This window comes from Gymnoscopelus microlampas, assembly GCF_963454915.1.
Source record: "Gymnoscopelus microlampas genome assembly, chromosome: 1".
Lineage (NCBI taxonomy): Eukaryota > Metazoa > Chordata > Actinopteri > Myctophiformes > Myctophidae > Gymnoscopelus > Gymnoscopelus microlampas.
Window position 1 is genome coordinate 3,335,358 of NC_139962.1, and position 19,213 is coordinate 3,354,570.

The 19,213-nt window shown below is 42.1% G+C and overlaps 1 protein-coding gene across 5 annotated transcripts in view; it reads left to right on the plus strand.

Annotated features, from left to right (window-relative positions):
* The window catches only part of ppfia1 (PTPRF interacting protein alpha 1), a 132,368-nt gene that overhangs the window by 112,141 nt on the left and 1,014 nt on the right, over positions 1–19,213 (plus strand). For 4 of the 5 annotated variants that reach the window (XM_084059162.1, XM_084059165.1, XM_084059163.1 and 1 more), the window contains 5 exons: positions 668–843; positions 8,600–8,697; positions 11,356–11,531; positions 12,939–13,007; positions 14,659–14,827. In XM_084059162.1, the coding sequence (XP_083915288.1) occupies positions 668–843; positions 8,600–8,697; positions 11,356–11,531; positions 12,939–13,007; positions 14,659–14,827 (688 nt within the window). Of the gene's footprint in view, positions 1–667; positions 844–8,599; positions 8,698–11,355; positions 11,532–12,938; positions 13,008–14,658; positions 14,828–16,575; positions 16,659–19,213 lie in introns of all 5 variants that reach the window. The other variant, XM_084059164.1, reaches the window with a different exon arrangement.

Here is a 19,213-nt window from a genome sequence, read left to right on the forward strand (position 1 = left end):
AATAATTGCGATTAGGCGATCATGTAATCATTCTTGTGACGGGCCTTAACTCACTAGAGCCAGTAAAAGCCCTAGACGCAGGGACGTGCACAGATAGACTCTAGGTGGTGCTAGAGGACCTGCCCTTTGCCCTCTTGACCAGAAGTGCCCTTTTGAAAAAAAAAAAAATATATATATATATATATATTTTTTTTTTTCAGTTTACAGCAGAGTTCTTCAACAAGGGGTCCGGGACCCCTAGGGGGTCCTCAGAGTAACTACAGGGGGTCCGCCAAATCTTTATGTGATATGATTTTTCTTTTTACCATAACCACTCGAAACCTAGCATCCCTTTTCTGAGGAGAACTTTAGCCAAACATAGCAGATCTACAAGCTCACAACGCCTCGCAGCGCGAGGCGTTGTGAGCTTGTAGATCTGCTATGTTTGGCTAAGAGGTATAGGTGTAGAGGGAAAAAAGAGCAGAAAAAAAAGTATAATTTAATTGAGCACCTGCCCCTCAAAATGTCTGTGCACGCCACTGCCTAGACATACAGTATACCCTACTTTATCATACATTCTAGCATAACGTATTCATGACGATGAGAAACAGATGAGCGTTCTAGCCTGCAGTCTGAACCAAGCCCTTCACAGAAACATGTCTCTTTTGTCTCTGACGACGATGGACAGACGCTGGCGTACGGAGACATGAACCACGAGTGGATCGGCAACGAGTGGCTGCCCAGCCTGGGCCTGCCCCAGTACCGCTCCTACTTCATGGAGTCCCTGGTGGACGCCCGCATGCTGGACCACCTCACCAAGAAGGACCTCAGAGGACAGCTCAAGATGGTGGACAGCTTCCACAGGTAAACACAGTGTACCTTATAGAGGACAGCTTCCACAGGTAAACACAGTGTATCTTATAGAGGACAGCTTCCACATGTAAACACAGTGTACCTTATAGAGGACAGCTTCCACGGGTAAACACAGTGTACCTTATAGAGGACAGCTTCTACAGGTAAACACAGTGTACCTTATAGAGGACAGCTTCCACAGGTAAACACAGTGTACCTTATAGAGGACAGCTTCTACAGGTAAACACAGTGTACCTTATAGAGGACAGCTTCTACAGGTAAACACAGTGTATCTTATAGAGGACAGTTTCTACATTTAAACACGGTGTATTATAGAGGACAGTTTCTACATGTAAACACAGTGTACCTTATAGAGGACAGTTTCTACATGTAAACACAGTGTATCTTATAGAGGACAGTTTCTACATGTAAACACAGTGTACCTTATAGAGGACAGTTTCTACATGTAAACACAGTGTACCTTATAGAGGACAGTTTCTACATGTAAACACAGTGTATCTTATAGAGGACAGTTTCTACATGTAAACACAGTGTATCTTATAGAGGACAGTTTCTACATGTAAACACAGTGTACCTTATAGAGGACAGTTTCTACATGTAAACACAGTGTACCTTATAGAGGACAGTTTCTACATGTAAACACAGTGTACCTTATAGAGGACAGTTTCTACATGTAAACACAGTGTATTATAGAGGACAGTTTCTACATGTAAACACAGTGTACCTTATAGAGGACAGTTTCTACATGTAAACACAGTGTATCTTATAGAGGACAGTTTCTACATGTAAACACAGTGTACCTTATAGAGGACAGTTTCTACATGTAAACACAGTGTACCTTATAGAGGACAGTTTCTACATGTAAACACAGTGTATTATAGAGGACAGTTTCTACATGTAAACACAGTGTATTATAGAGGACAGTTTCTACATGTAAACACAGTGTATCTTATAGAGGACAGTTTCTACATGTAAACACAGTGTATCTTATAGAGGACAGTTTCTACATTTAAACACAGTGTATTATAGAGGACAGTTTCTACATGTAAACACAGTGTATCTTATAGAGGACAGTTTCTACATGTAAACACAGTGTATCTTATAGAGGACAGTTTCTACATGTAAACACAGTGTACCTTATAGAGGACAGTTTCTACATGTAAACACAGTGTACCTTATAGAGGACAGTTTCTACATGTAAACACAGTGTACCTTATAGAGGACAGTTTCTACATGTAAACACAGTGTATCTTATAGAGGACAGTTTCTACATGTAAACACAGTGTACCTTATAGAGGACAGTTTCTACATGTAAACACAGTGTACCTTATAGAGGACAGTTTCTACATGTAAACACAGTGTACCTTATAGAGGACAGTTTCTACATGTAAACACAGTGTATTATAGAGGACAGTTTCTACATGTAAACACAGTGTATTATAGAGGACAGTTTCTACATGTAAACACAGTGTATTATAGAGGACAGTTTCTACATGTAAACACAGTGTATCTTATAGAGGACAGTTTCTACATGTAAACACAGTGTATCTTATAGAGGACAGTTTCTACATTTAAACACAGTGTATTATAGAGGACAGTTTCTACATTTAAACACAGTGTATTATAGAGGACAGTTTCTACATTTAAACACAGTGTATTATAGAGGACAGTTTCTACATTTAAACACAGTGTATTATAGAGGACAGTTTCTACATGTAAACACAGTGTATTATAGAGGACAGTTTCTACATGTAAACACAGTGTATTATAGAGGACAGTTTCTACATGTAAACACAGTGTATTATAGAGGACAGTTTCTACATGTAAACACAGTGTATTATAGAGGACAGTTTCTACATGTAAACACAGTGTACCTTATAGAGGACAGTTTCTACATGTAAACACAGTGTATCTTATAGAGGACAGTTTCTACATGTAAACACGGTGTATTATAGAGGACAGTTTCTACATGTAAACACAGTGTATCTTATAGAGGACAGTTTCTACATGTAAACACAGCGTATTATAGAGGACAGTTTCTACATGTAAACACGGTGTATTATAGAGGACAGTTTCTACATGTAAACACAGTGTATCTTATAGAGGACAGTTTCTACATGTAAACACAGTGTATCTTATAGAGGACAGTTTCTACATGTAAACACAGTGTATCTTATAGAGGACAGTTTCTACATGTAAACACGGTGTATTATAGAGGACAGTTTCTACATGTAAACACAGTGTATCTTATAGAGGACAGTTTCTACATGTAAACACAGTGTATCTTATAGAGGACAGTTTCTACATGTAAACACGGTGTATTATAGAGGACAGTTTCTACATGTAAACACAGTGTATTATAGAGGACAGTTTCTACATGTAAACACAGTGTATCTTATAGAGGACAGTTTCTACATGTAAACACAGTGTACCTTATAGAGGACAGTTTCTACATGTAAACACAGTGTACCTTATAGAGGACAGTTTCTACATGTAAACACAGTGTACCTTATAGAGGACAGTTTCTACATGTAAACACAGTGTACCTTATAGAGGACAGTTTCTACATGTAAACACAGTGTATCTTATAGAGGACAGTTTCTACATGTAAACACAGTGTATTATAGAGGACAGTTTCTACATGTAAACACAGTGGCCCTCATTTATCAACGCGGTGTAGACCAAATAATGGGCGTACGGCGTAATCACCGCAATTTTCGGCATTTATCAATATATCCTGACGTGGGCTTTATCCTACGGTACGCTGAGATCTCACGTCTGGTCGAGACCAGTTGTTGACGTTGGCTGCACCCGTTTATTCCATTCTAGACCTGCGGAGCACCATTGTCTGACTGTCTGACAAGCATCTGGACACATAATCCACTCCTAAATGTGTATATCTACACTAATAAATAATCGCTGTGAAAATATATCATTTTATAAAGTAATTTAAACAAACTGCTTTAACAGTCATTCAGATAAGATTGTAGATCTGTCTGTATTGAAAATAGCAGATCTACAAGCTCACAAGCCAGCATTGCATCGCGACGCGTTGTGAGCTTGTAGATCTGCTATTTTCAAAAATATACGAGCGCTTTTGCGCCGGGAGTCCCGCGGCCGGGACGGCACCTTTTCATGGACAGTGAGGTATTCAAACTTACAGTAGCTTGTCCTATGTTATGGAGTTATGTCATAGAGAGTTATGAAGACTACAACCTGGCTGGGTTAAGGATATAAACCCGACGCTCCAATCTCTTATTAACGTGGGCGGCACGGGATCACTGCAGTCTGCAGACCGCCCGAGTCTCATGGGGAATATAGCCTACTACATGAATGCTTTAGTGTAACTTGAACGGGCACTGCTCGGTATGGGGTAAATAAATATACAAACGTATTCCATTCATGGCGATGTAATTGGTATCATCATATGTCATTCATGTAGGCTACAAGCGTAACGTGACAATTATATTGTACCGCTACGGTACGGAGTGTGTATGTGTGTGTGTGTGTGTGTGTGTGTGTGTGTGGAGACAGAGAGGGCGTGTGCGTGTGCGTGTGTGGCGAGGCGATTCTTATTGGCTTTTCATGTCTTTGGTCGTATTCTGGTTCGTCTTCATGTCGTAAAATCGGGGCGTTTTGAGATTTTTTAAAGGGCGTGTTATTTAAATGACGCTCGTTTCAGCCGTGACATTTATCAACGCTGGGACCAAGTATAAGCTCGGATCAGCTGTGTAGGATGCGTTGATAAATGTGACTTCGACGTTGGTGTACGGCCGAATATATGGAAAATATACGGCGGTTTATACGCTGCGTTGATAAATGAGGGCCATTGTATCTTATAGAGGACAGCTTCTGCATGTAAACACAGTGTATCTTATAGAGGACAGTTTCTACATGTAAACACAGTGTATTATAGAGGACAGTTTCTACAGGTAAACACAGTGTACCTTATAGAGGACAGTTTCTACATGTAAACACAGTGTATCTTATAGAGGACAGTTTCTACATGTAAACACAGTGTACCTTATAGAGGACAGTTTCTACATGTAAACACAGTGTATCTTATAGAGGACAGTTTCTACATGTAAACACAGTGTATCTTATAGAGGACAGTTTCTACATGTAAACACAGTGTACCTTATAGAGGACAGTTTCTACATGTAAACACAGTGTATCTTATAGAGGACAGTTTCTACATGTAAACACAGTGTACCTTATAGAGGACAGTTTCTACATGTAAACACAGTGTACCTTATAGAGGACAGTTTCTACATGTAAACACAGTGTATTATAGAGGACAGTTTCTACATGTAAACACAGTGTACCTTATAGAGGACAGTTTCTACATGTAAACACAGTGTATCTTATAGAGGACAGTTTCTACATGTAAACACATTGGCCACGGTTACATGGACACTCATGTATTCATTCAGAATGAATTCATTCCGAATGAACTCATTCTGAATAGAAGAATCTGATCCACTCACCTGTTTACATGGGACCTGAATAAAAGTATTCCTCGTTTACATGACCAAAGCATTCATTCAGAATATAACTTTTGACATGCGCAAAGTGGTTCCCGCCTACGCCCGGGCATGGACCAGGGGCCACTACCCGGAGCAGAGCTTCCCCTGGTGGGCATGGGAGGAGGCAATAGCCCCCTTGTGCCTCCGCGGCGGAGGTCTATCGGTCGTAGGCAGGCCCGGAAGCAACGCACCAGGCAGCGTTGTATGCGGTGCAAGCCTGTGTTCCTTTGTCATCGCCGTTTTAATGCAAAAGTAGCAGATCTACAAGTTCAGACCAGTTTCTTTTTTTGTATTGGTACCAGACACGGTAAAACGTAGGCTAGCCTATAGTATTTGTCACATTTCTCATGTAGGTACCGTACGATGATGTCATCGCGCATTCGCACATGGTCATTATAATAATAAATGGAGAGAGAGAGAGAGAGAAAGAGAGAGAGAGAGAGAGAGAGAGAGAGAGCGCGCGACACTACAGTCTATGAAACAAGGCACGCTCATTTATGGCAAAAATACAAAAGTATTGGCATCAAAATATACACTTAAGTAGAAAGTATAAGCTACTCATTATGCCGAGTGTCACGTTTTATTGTATTATTATGAAAAAGCTTTGAAACATGCTGTAACTCATTCACTGTGACGAAAATCCTCTTTCTGCGCCGAGTAGCGCGCGGTGCGCACACGGTTCTGTCCATAGAGGTATAATATAACGGGTCTGTCGCCCTAAAACACAATCGCCCCGGGTCAAAATCCAGCCACCATGGAGCAGCAGTGGATGGCCCGCTCAAAAGGTGCGTGGGGCGGGGTGTTTTGGGGCGACCGTTCCGGCTGCCCATGTAATGAATTGATGAGCCCTTATAATGCTGTTTTCATTTATTTTTGTTCAATGTATGCTATTAAAATAATGCAGCTATTGCAGTATTGGGCCTTAGCATGCGATTACAAATGTATATGTATTTGGCCCCTCATATATAAAATAAATACAAATAATAAAATTAAATCTGATTTAAAATTGAAACTTGCATGCTGATCAATGCGTTTCTGCGTTTACGTGTGGACAGGGATTACAAAAAAAAAATCTTTGCCATGTGGCCAGGGATTCTTTTTAAAAACTGAGGACTAAAATATCTGTTTAGAAAAAGATCCATATAAGTGTAGCCTAGGCCAGCAATCCTCGGAGCGTCCGTTCTCCTGGACAAGTCTGGGCTTAACCATTACAGGCTTATTACATGACGCTATTAGAATCATTAATTTTATCCCGCAGGAGCGAGCGCTTCTCAGCACCAACCGTGGCCGAATTAGAGATTTGATAGGTCATTTTTGGACAATTCTGACAGCCCTACTAAGCAGGGACATGCGCAAAGGAATGCATGTATTCCAAACAGACAGGAGCGTTTGGAATAAAGTGTTTACATGGTCAATTCCGATTGATTTAACCCGATTCAAACGGTCTATACCACCCCTCCTATTCCGAATGAAAATGCATTCGGGTCAGACTGGAATGGAATATTCTATTCCAATTGGGGTGTTTACATGAGCAAATCTATTCGGAATGAATTCATCCATTCATCCATTCCGAATAGAAGTGTATTCATTCCGAATACAAGTGTCCATGTAACCGTGGCCATTGTATCTTATAGAGGACAGTTTCTACATGTAAACACAGTGTATCTTATAGAGGACAGTTTCTACATGTAAACACAGTGTATTATAGAGGACAGTTTCTACATGTAAACACACTGTACCTTATAGAGGACAGTTTCTACATGTAAACACAGTGTATCTTATAGAGGACAGTTTCTACATGTAAACACAGTGTATTATAGAGGACAGTTTCTACATGTAAACACAGTGTATCTTATAGAGGACAGTTTCTACATGTTAACACAGTGTATCTTATAGAGGACAGTTTCTACATGTAAACACAGTGTACCTTATAGAGGACAGTTTCTACATGTAAACACAGTGTACCTTATAGAGGACAGCTTCTGCATGTAAACACAGTGTATTATAGAGGACAGTTTCTACATGTAAACACAGTGTATCTTATAGAGGACAGTTTCTACATGTAAACACAGTGTACCTTATAGAGGACAGTTTCTACATGTAAACACAGTGTATCTTATAGAGGACAGTTTCTACATGTAAACACAGTGTATCTTATAGAGGACAGTTTCTACATGTAAACACAGTGTATTATAGAGGACAGTTTCTACATGTAAACACAGTGTATCTTATAGAGGACAGTTTCTACATGTTAACACAGTGTATCTTATAGAGGACAGTTTCTACATGTAAACACAGTGTACCTTATAGAGGACAGTTTCTACATGTAAACACAGTGTACCTTATAGAGGACAGCTTCTGCATGTAAACACAGTGTATTATAGAGGACAGTTTCTACATGTAAACACAGTGTATCTTATAGAGGACAGTTTCTACATGTAAACACAGTGTACCTTATAGAGGACAGTTTCTACATGTAAACACAGTGTATCTTATAGAGGACAGTTTCTACATGTAAACACAGTGTACCTTATAGAGGACAGCTTCTGCATGTAAACACAGTGTACCTTTGGGGCACGGTGGCGCAGTCGGTAGCGCTGTCGCCTCACAGCTAGAAGGTCCTGGGTTCGATCCCCGCTGGGGGGGCGTGTCTTCTCCTCCACGTCATCAGCGCCCATACCCTAGGTGGGGTTGGTGAAAGGGCCTACTCTGTGTGGAGTTTGCATGTTCTCCCCGTGTCTCTCAGGGTAGTTAATACCCTCACAAAAACATGTAGTAATCCTGGTCACTATAACTCCTCCCCCATGACAGCCGGGGCGCCTGATGGAGGGGAAAGGAACTGGTTGGAATAACGTGTTCCTTCCTTCCTTCATGCATTGAAGGAGGCATGAGCTCGGCCCTGGCCTCCCTAGGCTGGTGAGGGGAGTGTAGTGCCCAGGATCACTTAGAAGATTGGTACCGGGTGAAAAATAAGGGCTGCATCCCATGCTCTTATTGGCTTACTGCTGTGCTGGACAGCAATCGGAGAAGTAACATCAATCATTATCCTATTTCATAGGAATACAGGCTTTAATGTGTGTGTGTGTGTGTGTGTGTGTGTGTGTGTGTGTGTGTGTGTGTGTGTGTGTGTGTGTGTGTGTGTGTGTGTGTGTGTGTGTGTGTGTGTGTGTGTGTGTGTGTGTGTGTGTGTGTGTGTGTGTGTGTGTGTGTATGTATAACAGGAACAGTTTTCAGTGTGGAGTCATGTCTCTGAGGAGACTCAACTATGACAGGAAGGAGCTGGAGAGGAAGAGAGAAGACTCTACGCTTGAACTGCAAGGTACCATGACCTACTGTACTGAACCATTATACCATGACCTACTGTACTGTACCATTATACCATGACCTACCACTATATCATATCCTACCAGGCCTGGAAGTTCCTCATTGTAGGTGTTGTGCGTTTATTTGCGGGCACATACGCCAATTAACATATTATATGTGTTATTTTTTAATGCACGTATTTACAAATGATCAATGTTTGTAGAGTCCAAAGTTCACACAACGCATGCTCTCAGCCCTGGACTAATGGAGTCTAAGGGGACTAGGCCTGTCCCCGACTAAGGATTTCTATAGTCGAATCTGATTGGCCAAATATTGCCTATAGTCGACTATAATGCAACACCAACATTATTATTATTATTTTTTTTTTTGGCATGATTCAGCTGAGAGATTGTCAGTGGAATCAGTCAGATTCAACTGACAATCTCTCAGTGGAATCATGCCAAAAAGATGTTATGCAATAGAGGAACATTCCATTCCAATAGAGGAATATCCTATTTTTGGTAAACTATTAGTTGTCTCCGCCAGGCCGAAAGGCATGGCGAGAGAGTATGTTTTACCCCCTGTCCGTCCGTCCGTCCGTCCGTCCGTCCGTCCGTCATTCGATCTGTCTGTGTACAGCTAATCTCCGGCACCGTTGGCTTGCTCGCAGCCAAACTGTGCACACACAGTCCCTGGATACCAGAGCAGAACCTCTGCCCCAAATTTTTCACAGGGGCCTGTTATAGCGCCACCAGGAGGCCGATTTGTGCAAAACACATTTTTTGACAGTACTCCTACATATTTTGTCTAAAAATCCCACAAATCGGTACACAGTATCTCTATTAGTCATTAAACGAAACGGGTCTTTCAGATTTCTCATATTCCATCCTGATTGGCTAAAAATGCCTTCCAAAGTTTGCAGGAGTGCACCGTTTTGAACAAAATGCCTCAAATCATGAACACAGCATGCAATTTCCTTGAAATTTTGCACACACATTCCCATTAGGCCGAGGAAGAACTAACATTTGAAAATTTTCAAATCAGCCTCATGGTGGCGCTATAACAGGCCGATTCGTGTTTTTACCTATAATTGCACCGATCTGTGTAAAACTTTGTATGCACACTCCCTATAGGTCAAGGAAAAACCTTTGACCTGCATTTTTCACATCTGCCTTTTATAGCGCCACCAGGAGGCCGACTTGTGTAAAACACATTTTTTTATACTACTCCTTCCAATTTTATCCAAATTTCACGCAAATCGGTACACATGATCTCTATAGTCATGTGATCACGACGGATGTGTTTGATTTTTCATATTCCATACTGATTGGCTAAGATTGACATCTAAAGTTTGCATTATTGGCTTGTTTTGAACAAAATTCTGCAAATCATGAACGCACCGTCCAATTGCGCTCAAACTTTGCACGCACATTCACACTATGTTGAGGAACAAATGCCAACCTTTTAACATTGGCCTGTTAAAGCGCCACCAACAGGTCTAATTTAGCGAAACACATGTTTTTAACAACATTTCTCAAATCATGAATGCAGTCAGTGTCCGATTGTCGTGCAAGGCCTAAGAAGAAATGGCACCCTTTTCACGTTGGCCTATTATAGCGCCACCAGGAGGCCACAATAGCCTACCTGACCTGGCGGAGACCTGTGCTCCGAGGAGCACTTTTTCTAGTTAATTAATATAACAAATGAGGCCAATCTCTCAGTCGAATAATAAAAAAGAAAAAAAAAAGAAAACCCATTTCTTTTTCATAATTCGACTAAGAGATGGGCAGTCGGACTCAGACTCCCCTCGACTGATTAGTCGACTATTCAAATAATTGAGGTCAGGCCTACTAAGAGGGGGGGGGGGGGGGATGAGTCACTTGGCTCATTTGTAGATGGGCATGGTAGGGTGGAACAGTGCAGGTTTGACAGTATAGTCAGGGGTGCACATAACTTTATAGGTCTAGTACTCAGAAGAGCACCTGGAGATGTGACTTGGTGCGCAACAAATAAATGGTCCCGTCCCGTTTTGTCGACGGGGGGGGGGGGAGTCAGCACGGTGCCCACCGGACAGTTTTGTCAACGGGGGGGGGGTGCAGCTGCGCGAGGGGAAAAAATAAAAGAGGACTTTCGCCGTTTTTTTTTCTCTCACATCGTTTGGTGAAGCCGTCAAGGTTGGTGCCCTGTGCTGCGCTGCTTTTATCCGCCAGATTGGGACGTTCACGGCATATTTTGCACCTTCACGGTGCGTTCATCACCGGTGACGAGTGCCTCTAAACAGCCGCTGCTGGCTGCGTGCACGCAGCGAGGCGATGCGAGACACTCACACAATCACGTGCAGCATGCGTCCTCGATCTCCAGGCTTTTATTTTTTAGTTTTGCTAAAAAATAAAAGCTTGGAAATTCCTGTCCCAGCTGTAAGCGCCTCGCCTCGTCTGATGTGGTGCTCATTTTTTATTTTGGGTGCGCATGCGCACCTGCGCACCAGTTATGTGCACCCCTGAGTATAGTTGTGTTGTTGTGTTCAGACGTGTTGGTGTGGAGCAACGAGAGGGTGATCAACTGGATCCCATGTGTTTAAAGTATAGTTGTGTTTGTTGTGTTCAGACGTGTTGGTGTGGAGCAACGAGAGGATCCCATGTGTTTAAAGTATAGTTGTGGTGTTTGTGTTCAGACGTGTTGGTGTGGAGCAACGAGAGGGTGATCAACTGGATCCAGGCCATCGGGCTGAAGGAGTACAGCAGTAACCTGTATGAGAGCGGAGTGCACGGAGCACTGCTGGCCCTGGACGAAACCTTTGACCACAACGCTCTGGCCCTGCTGCTGCAGGTCCCTATGCAGAGCACACAGGTACACACACACACACACACACACACACACACACACACACACACACACACACACACACACACACACACACACACACACACACACACACTCTATGTCAGTGGTTCTCAAACTTTTTCATGCCAAGGACCCCCAAATTGACACTTATTAGCCCGCGGACCCCCATTTCAAAAGATATGCCAGGGACCCCCATAAGAGAAGATTTTTTTTTACAGCTCTAGCAGTGATTCTCAACCATTTTAATTTCAAGGACCCCCAGTTTGACATGCATTAGGGCTACAGACCCCCATTTAATGGCATTTCTATCACTTGGACCGCAATTTATATTGTAAAATCTATGTCAATTTAACTCTGAGAGTGTACAAATGGAACCAAATGGACCCGTTAGGGTCCATTTGGTTCCATTTGTACACACTCAGAGTTACAGACCCATAAGGGTCCATTTGGTGCCTAATCTTTCATTTAGCTGGGGACCCCTGGAACTCCCTCAAGGACCACTGGGGGTCCCCGGACCCCACTTTGATAACCAAGGCTCTATGTAGCTGATGGGCCCGCTGGCATCAGGCCAAAGACCTCAATTCTGTTAAAATCCGTCAACAACAACTATGTAATGTTTTTTTTATTAACGCATTCAATTTTAGATTTTAGCTATAACCATCATTGTATAATTTGGATATTCAAAAATAGCAGATATACAAGCTCATAGCGCGGCACATGAGCTTGTAGATCTGCTATATATATATTTATTTTTTTTATCGTGAAAATGTGTTCAATTTTTTTTTAAGCGAACATTTGTAACTTTGCTTCTGGGGGTCCCTGGAACAAAACATTTTTCGGACAAATGCGTAACATTCTGAAAAAAGTTTGAGAACCACTGATATTATAGCAACATAAGGTTTTTAGTTAGGTCTTTATAAGACGTTTGTAGAATCCCCAGAAGCAAAGATCTGAGGTTGACATTATGCAGAATGTCCCATTTCTCAAGTTTTCAAAATGTATAAAAATCGTTTTGAAAGCTCAAAACGTGTGAACTTGTAGATCGGCTGTTTTCAAATAGATATAGAGTGTAAGTGGTTAATGTAAATCTAAAAAAGTAACTAGTAACTAAAGTTTTCAAATAATTGTAGTGGAGTAAAAGTACAATATTGTCCTCAGAGATGTAGTGGAGTAGAAGTAACAATATTGACAGTCGGAAATACCCCACTAAAGTAAAAAATACCTTGAAATTGTACTTAAGTACAGTACTTCAGTAAATGTACTTAGTTACTTTCCACCAGCGCTGTAGAAAGGTGTCACTGACACAAGGTTGAAGTGGTTTGTTTACCGTGTGAAACGCTGGCCTCTCATTGGCCCTGCATGTTTAGAGAGTGACCTCTGACCCCTGTCCTTCCTATTCATCCTCCCTTACAGGCCAGAGCGACTCTAGAGCGAGAATACACCAGTCTGCTGTCTATGGGCACAGAGAGGAGACTGGAGGAGGTATACACACACACACACACACACACACACACACACACACACACACACACACACACACACACACACACACACACACCAGTCTGCTGTCTATGGGCACAGAGAGGAGGCTGGAGGAGGTATACACACACACACACACACACACACACACACACACACACACACACACAGGCCTCTCACAATTACTGCATAAAGCAATTATTTTTGCATAATCGTCATAATTGTTTCTATGTTGTTTCTATGTTCACACATTTTCAAATATAAAAAATAGCAGAAATAGCTGATCTACATCGCGTCAGAGTGACGCGTTGTAAGCTTGTAGATCAGCCATTTCTGCTATTTTTACATGTATAAAATAATTAAATATTTCAATAATTTATTTGCATATTTAAGTTATTCGTCATATCTGCCCCATGTGCAGTTTTTGATTACGAAGCCTAAAAGGCCAAACAGAAATTACGTTTTTATTCACTTTACATTACATTACATTACATTACATTACATTACATTACATTACAGTCATTTAGCAGACGCTTTTATCCAAAGAGACTTACAATAAGTGTATTCAACATAGGTAGGGAACGAAACTACTAATCACCAGAAGTCTTAAGTGCATTTCCTGCTAAAACAAGCAAACAAGAGTATACCTAGCGCTAAGGTAAAAGTGATATATATCAGCTACCTACTGTCTTAAACAGATGAGACAAAATAGCAAAATCAAATGAGCACGAGCTTAAAACAAATGTGTCGACTAAACAAGATCCAATAAAACAATACAACAATAAAACAAGAGCGTAGGGCTGTGGGCATCGACCATAGCCCGGAGGTAAGAAGGAGCTGTTCCTTTCACTGCCCTATAGGCTAACACCAGGGTTTTAAACTGGATGCCAGCCGCTACGGACAAAAAAATAACAAGTACTAGCTTAGAAAAGACTTGCAGAGGCGACGGACTGTTCTAGAGAAACTCTGGCAGTCTAAGAGTTAAGCAGATTTTGATTGCAGTGATAATATCGCTCATCGCAATATTTTTTTTGTGTGAGCCAGTGTATAGAACGGAGAAGGATGTTTGTGTGGGAGAACTTGGGGCGGTTGAACACCAGACGAGCCGCAGCTTTCTGTTCAAACGCCAAACACACGATTAAATCATTAATCGCAATTACAGTGTATGTGTGACAATAAATCGTCCTACCGGGGAAACTCCCCCCTGTCAGGTGACAACAAGGTCAGTTGGCTCTCATGCATTGAAGGAGGCATGAGCTCGGCCCTGGCCTCCCTAGGCTGGCAGAGGGAAGGTAGTGCCCAGGATTACATAGACAATTGGCACTGGGTGTTAAAAATAGGGTTACAAAATCGTGGGATGAAAAAAGAAATGTATAAATGTGTAATGGTGACAGCCCTACTCAGACTCACACATACACATTCCTTTATTCCAAAAGAAAACCAAACATGGTTTTAAAGCCATCTTTGTCTCACCCTCGACCTTCCTCTCTCTCCTCTCCCTCCCCTCTCTCTCTCTCCCTCTCCCCCCTCTCTCTCTCCCTCCCTCTCTCCCTCCCCCTCTCTCCCTCTCCCCCCTCTCTCCCTCTCTCCCTCCTCTCCCTCCCCCTCTCTCCCTCTCCCCCCTCTCTCTCTCCCCCTCTCTCCCTCTCCTCAGGATGATGATAAGAACTTCCGGCGTGCTCCCTCGTGGAGGAAGAAGTTCCGCCCCAAAGACATGAGGGGGATGTCTCTGGGCTCCTCAGACACCCTGCCCGCCAACTTCAGAGTGACCAATAGCAGCGCGGCCTCGCCCTCCATGCAGCCAAAGAGAAGCCCCATGGACGGTAGGCACTGGTGTTCGTGTGAGCGTGTGTGTGTGTGTGTGTGTGAGCGTGTGTGTGTGCGTGTGTGTGTGTGTGTGTGTGTGTGTGTCTGTGTGAGCGTGTGTGTGAGCGTGTGATCAGTGGCGTGCACAGACATTTTGAGGGGCAGGTGCTCAAGTAAATTATACTTTTTTTTGTTTACTTGGTCTGCTCTTTTTTCCCTCTACACCTATACCTCTTTGCCAAAAATAGCCGATCTGCAAGCCCACAACGCCTCGCAGCGCGAGGCGTTGTGGGCTTGTAGATCGGCTATTTTTGGCTAAAGTTCTCCTCAGAAAAGGGATGCTAGGTTTCGTGTGGTTATGGTAAAAAGAAAAAAATCATATCACATAAAGACTTGGCGGACCCCCTGTAGTAACTCTGAGGACCCCCTAGGGGTCCCGGACCCCCTGTTGAAGACCCCTGCTTTTTTTCAAAAGGGCACTTCTGGTCAAGAGGGCAAAGGGCAGGTGCTCGAGCACCACCTAGAGTCTATCTGTGCACGTCCCTGCTTGTGAGCGTGTGTGTGTGTGTGTGTGTGTGTGTGTGTGTGTGTGTGTGTGTGTGTGCGTGCAAGCGTGTGTGTGTGTGTGTGTGTGTGTGTGTGTTCTTGGTAATAATGTAATTTGTGTTATTGCCCTGGCTGTACCATGTACTCTGAATTCTTTCGAATGGCTTTGCTGCTCTGGCATCTGTGTGTGTGTGTGTGTGTGTGTGTATATGTGCGCGTTAGGGATTGGACGATAATCGTTATTGTCGTTTATCGTGATTTTAAAAAAAAACGCTCACAATACTCATATGGCAGAGATTTAACTTTATGGTGAAAGTGTCCTCCTCCATACACTAGGATGAATTGGCTTTAGTTCAGCTGCAAATCCAGCACCACTTAAACCCTCTGTACTCGATCAAACGGACCTGTAGAGAAAACATTTTGGTACGCTTTTATTTCACTCTACACAAATCGATTCGCCCCAAAAATTGTAGATCTGCTATTTTTGGCAAACGTTCCGCCCCACAGAATATAGATGCCGGGGTTCAAGTGGTTACAACAAAAGTGGCTTTGTTTTTGTTTGTTTTAACCCATTAAGACCTGGAACACATCTGTGTCACTTTAGATTTCTTTGGCTATTCAAAAATAGCAGATCTACAAGCTCATAGCGCGGCACCGAGTGCCGCGCTATGAGCTTGTAGATCTGCTATTTTTGAAAACATTTTTGCTTTTGATTTTTTTTTTCCAAAAAACTGTTAGGATTTAGAAAACATTTTAACTCTTAAACTGCCAGAGTTTCTCTAGAACAGTCTGTAGCCTCTGCCAGTGTTTTCTAAGCTAGTACTTAGAAAAAATGTTATTTATTTGTCCGTTTTTATTTTTTGACATTGAAGTGAATGGAACAGCAACTTTTTTGGAGAATGTTATCTCCTGGTTCTTTGGGCCAAATTCTCAAAAACGTTTATAAACGTTTTTGGCAGATAATGAGTTAAAGAATGGCCTCACGTCTTAATGCTTCAAGCATATTTTGATTGCAGTGATGATATCGCTCATCGCAAAGAAAATTGCCACAATTATCGTGACATGTAACGTTTCATATCATCCCATCCCTAGCATGCATGTGTGTGCTTGAGTGCGTGCGCTTCCCTATGTGTGTGCGTGTGTGTGTGTGTGTGTGTGTGTGCGCCTGCGTGTGCAGTGACTAACGGCATGTCTGTGCATGTGCCCATGCTCACCGCAGGGAGCCAGTCCATTCAGAGACTGGACACTGCAACAGTCAGGACCTACTCCTGTTAACACAGAGCAGAGCCCGCAGGCACAACGGTGAGTTACCACAGCAGAGCCTTAGGTTACTATATGTATATATATATATCTATCATTATTATTATTATAATAACGTTACCACAGAGCAGAGGCCTGCAGCAGAGCAGTAGGGTCCTAACTTCTAACTTCCTTCCCTTTGTGGTAAAGGCTGACCAAGTCCAAGTGAGAGAATCAGGTGAACTTAAAGGAGAATGCTGGACTAACCTTCTTCTTCCCTTTTTTCTGATGTTATTTATATCTTAGAACAAGTGGTAGAGTAGAACATGTTCATGACTCCATCGCGAGTCCACCGCAGCTAAAAACGTGAAAGATGGTCCTTGCGCTAAATCGCGTATTTATTATCGCTCGAAAATTCATCGGATATCAATTATTTTTTTGAGCGATGAATATACGCGATTTAGCGCAAGGACCAATCCGCTCACGTTTTTAGCTGCGGTCGACTCGGGATGGAGTTATGAACATTTTCTACTGCATCACTCGAGGATATAATGATATCAGATAAAGATGAGAAAAAGTCTAGTCCGGAATTCTCCTTCAACCCACGCATACTGTGTCATTTTAGATTTGTAGCTAAAACCATTCTTTTATTCTTTGAGCTATTCAAAAATAGCAGATCTACAAGCGCATGAGCTTTTAGATCTGTTATTTTTGAATAGCCCAAAGACATCTAAAATGACACGGATGCGTTCCCGGATTGAATGAGTTAAGAATCCAAGGCAGTGGTGTTAAAAAGAGCCGTGTTCATTTTGACAGCTTATTTAGAGTTAGTTTTAGTTTAGTTTTAGTGAGCTTTTGTTAAGTTTTAGTCGTCAAAAATGTTGTAGTTTTGGTCGACCAAATATCATCACGTTTCTGGTCGACTACAATGTATTTTGGCTGTGCCTTGATGGGGTCTTAATGCCTGATTTATACTCTGATATGTGCTGAAAACAGCCGATCTACAAGCTCACAACTCGTCGCAGACGCGTTGTGAGCTTGTAGTCTAGACATTTTAGTCATTTTAGACATTGCAGTCTAGTTGTTCATTAAATTGTCACTATATTTAGCCACAGTTTTAGTCATCATAGATCATAGCTTAGTTTTTGTTTAGTTTGTGTTCAGTTTTCATCAGTGAAGAAAAGGTAGTGGAGGAACATGTTTGGTCATAGTTTTAAAGGAGGAACATGTTTGGTCATAATTTTAAAGGAGGAACATGTTTGGTCATAATTTTAAAGGAGGAACATGTTTGGTCATAGTTTTAAAGGAGGAACATGTTTGGTCATAGTTTTAAAGGAGGAACATGTTTGGTCATAATTTTAAAGGAGGAACATGTTTGGTCATAGTTTTAAAGGAGGAACATGTTTGGTCATAATTTTAAAGGAGGAACATGTTTGGTCATAGTTTTAAAGGAGGAACATGTTTGGTCATAGTTTTAAAGGAGGAACATGTTTGGTCATAGTTTTAAAGGAGGAACATGTTTGGTCATAGTTTTAAAGGAGGAACATGTTTGGTCATAGTTTTAAAGGAGGAACATGTTTGGTCATAGTTCTAGTGAAGGAAATGCTCTCTACTCTCCACCGCCACACTGCTCTCTTTGTCCTGTCTTTAACCTCATCTGTACTCTGTTGAACCACGGTGCCGCTTCCCTAAAAGAACAGATATCCAAGCTAACAACACGTTAGCCATGCGTTGTTAGCCCGTTTTCGACTCAATGCCAAAAGGAAACAGATCTACAAGCTAACAACGTGTCGCATCGCATAATTTACAAAAAAACGCATATCATGGTAATTGAAAGAACACTCCCTTGCCCGCGATGTTTTGTTAGCTTGTAGATCTATTCTTTTCGGCAAAGCGACACCCTGGTGCGATGGAGTATAAGTTAAAGGGATATTTCACTTTCAAACGTGTTTGTGGTCATTTTGACGTCTACTCTTTGGCTTCTTTGTTTCAGCCCAGACACTTTTTTTAAGTTGCTTGATTCACTATGTAGATGTTTGATTTATCAGACACGCCCCCTTCCTATACAAACCCATTGTAACTTCAAACCTCCATTTTAACCATGTTAGATTCATTGAGAACACCCGTCCATGGTTCTGGTGATTGATATTGTCCAGTGGCGTGCACAGACATTTTGAGGGGCAGGAGCTCAAGTAAATTATACTTTTTTTTGTTTACTTGGACTGCTCTTTTTTCCCCTCTACACCTATACCTCTTTGCCAAAAATAGCAGATCTACAAGCCCACAACGCCTCGCAGCGCGAGGCGTTGTGAGCTTGTAGATCTGCTATTTTTGGCCAAAGTTCTCCTCAGAAAAGGGATGCTAGGTTTCGAGTGGTTATGGTAAAAAGAAAAATCATATCACATAAAGATTTGGCGGACCCCCTGTAGTAACTCTGAGGACCCCCTAGGGGTCCCGGACCCCCTGTTGAAGACCCCTGCTGTAAACTGAAAAAAAGGGCACTTCTGGTCAAGAGGGCAAAGGGCAGGTGCTCTAGCACCACCTAGAGTCTATCTGTGCACGTCCCTGATATTGTACTTGTTGTGTTTTTTAAATGACTTTTTTTTTTTTTTTTATAC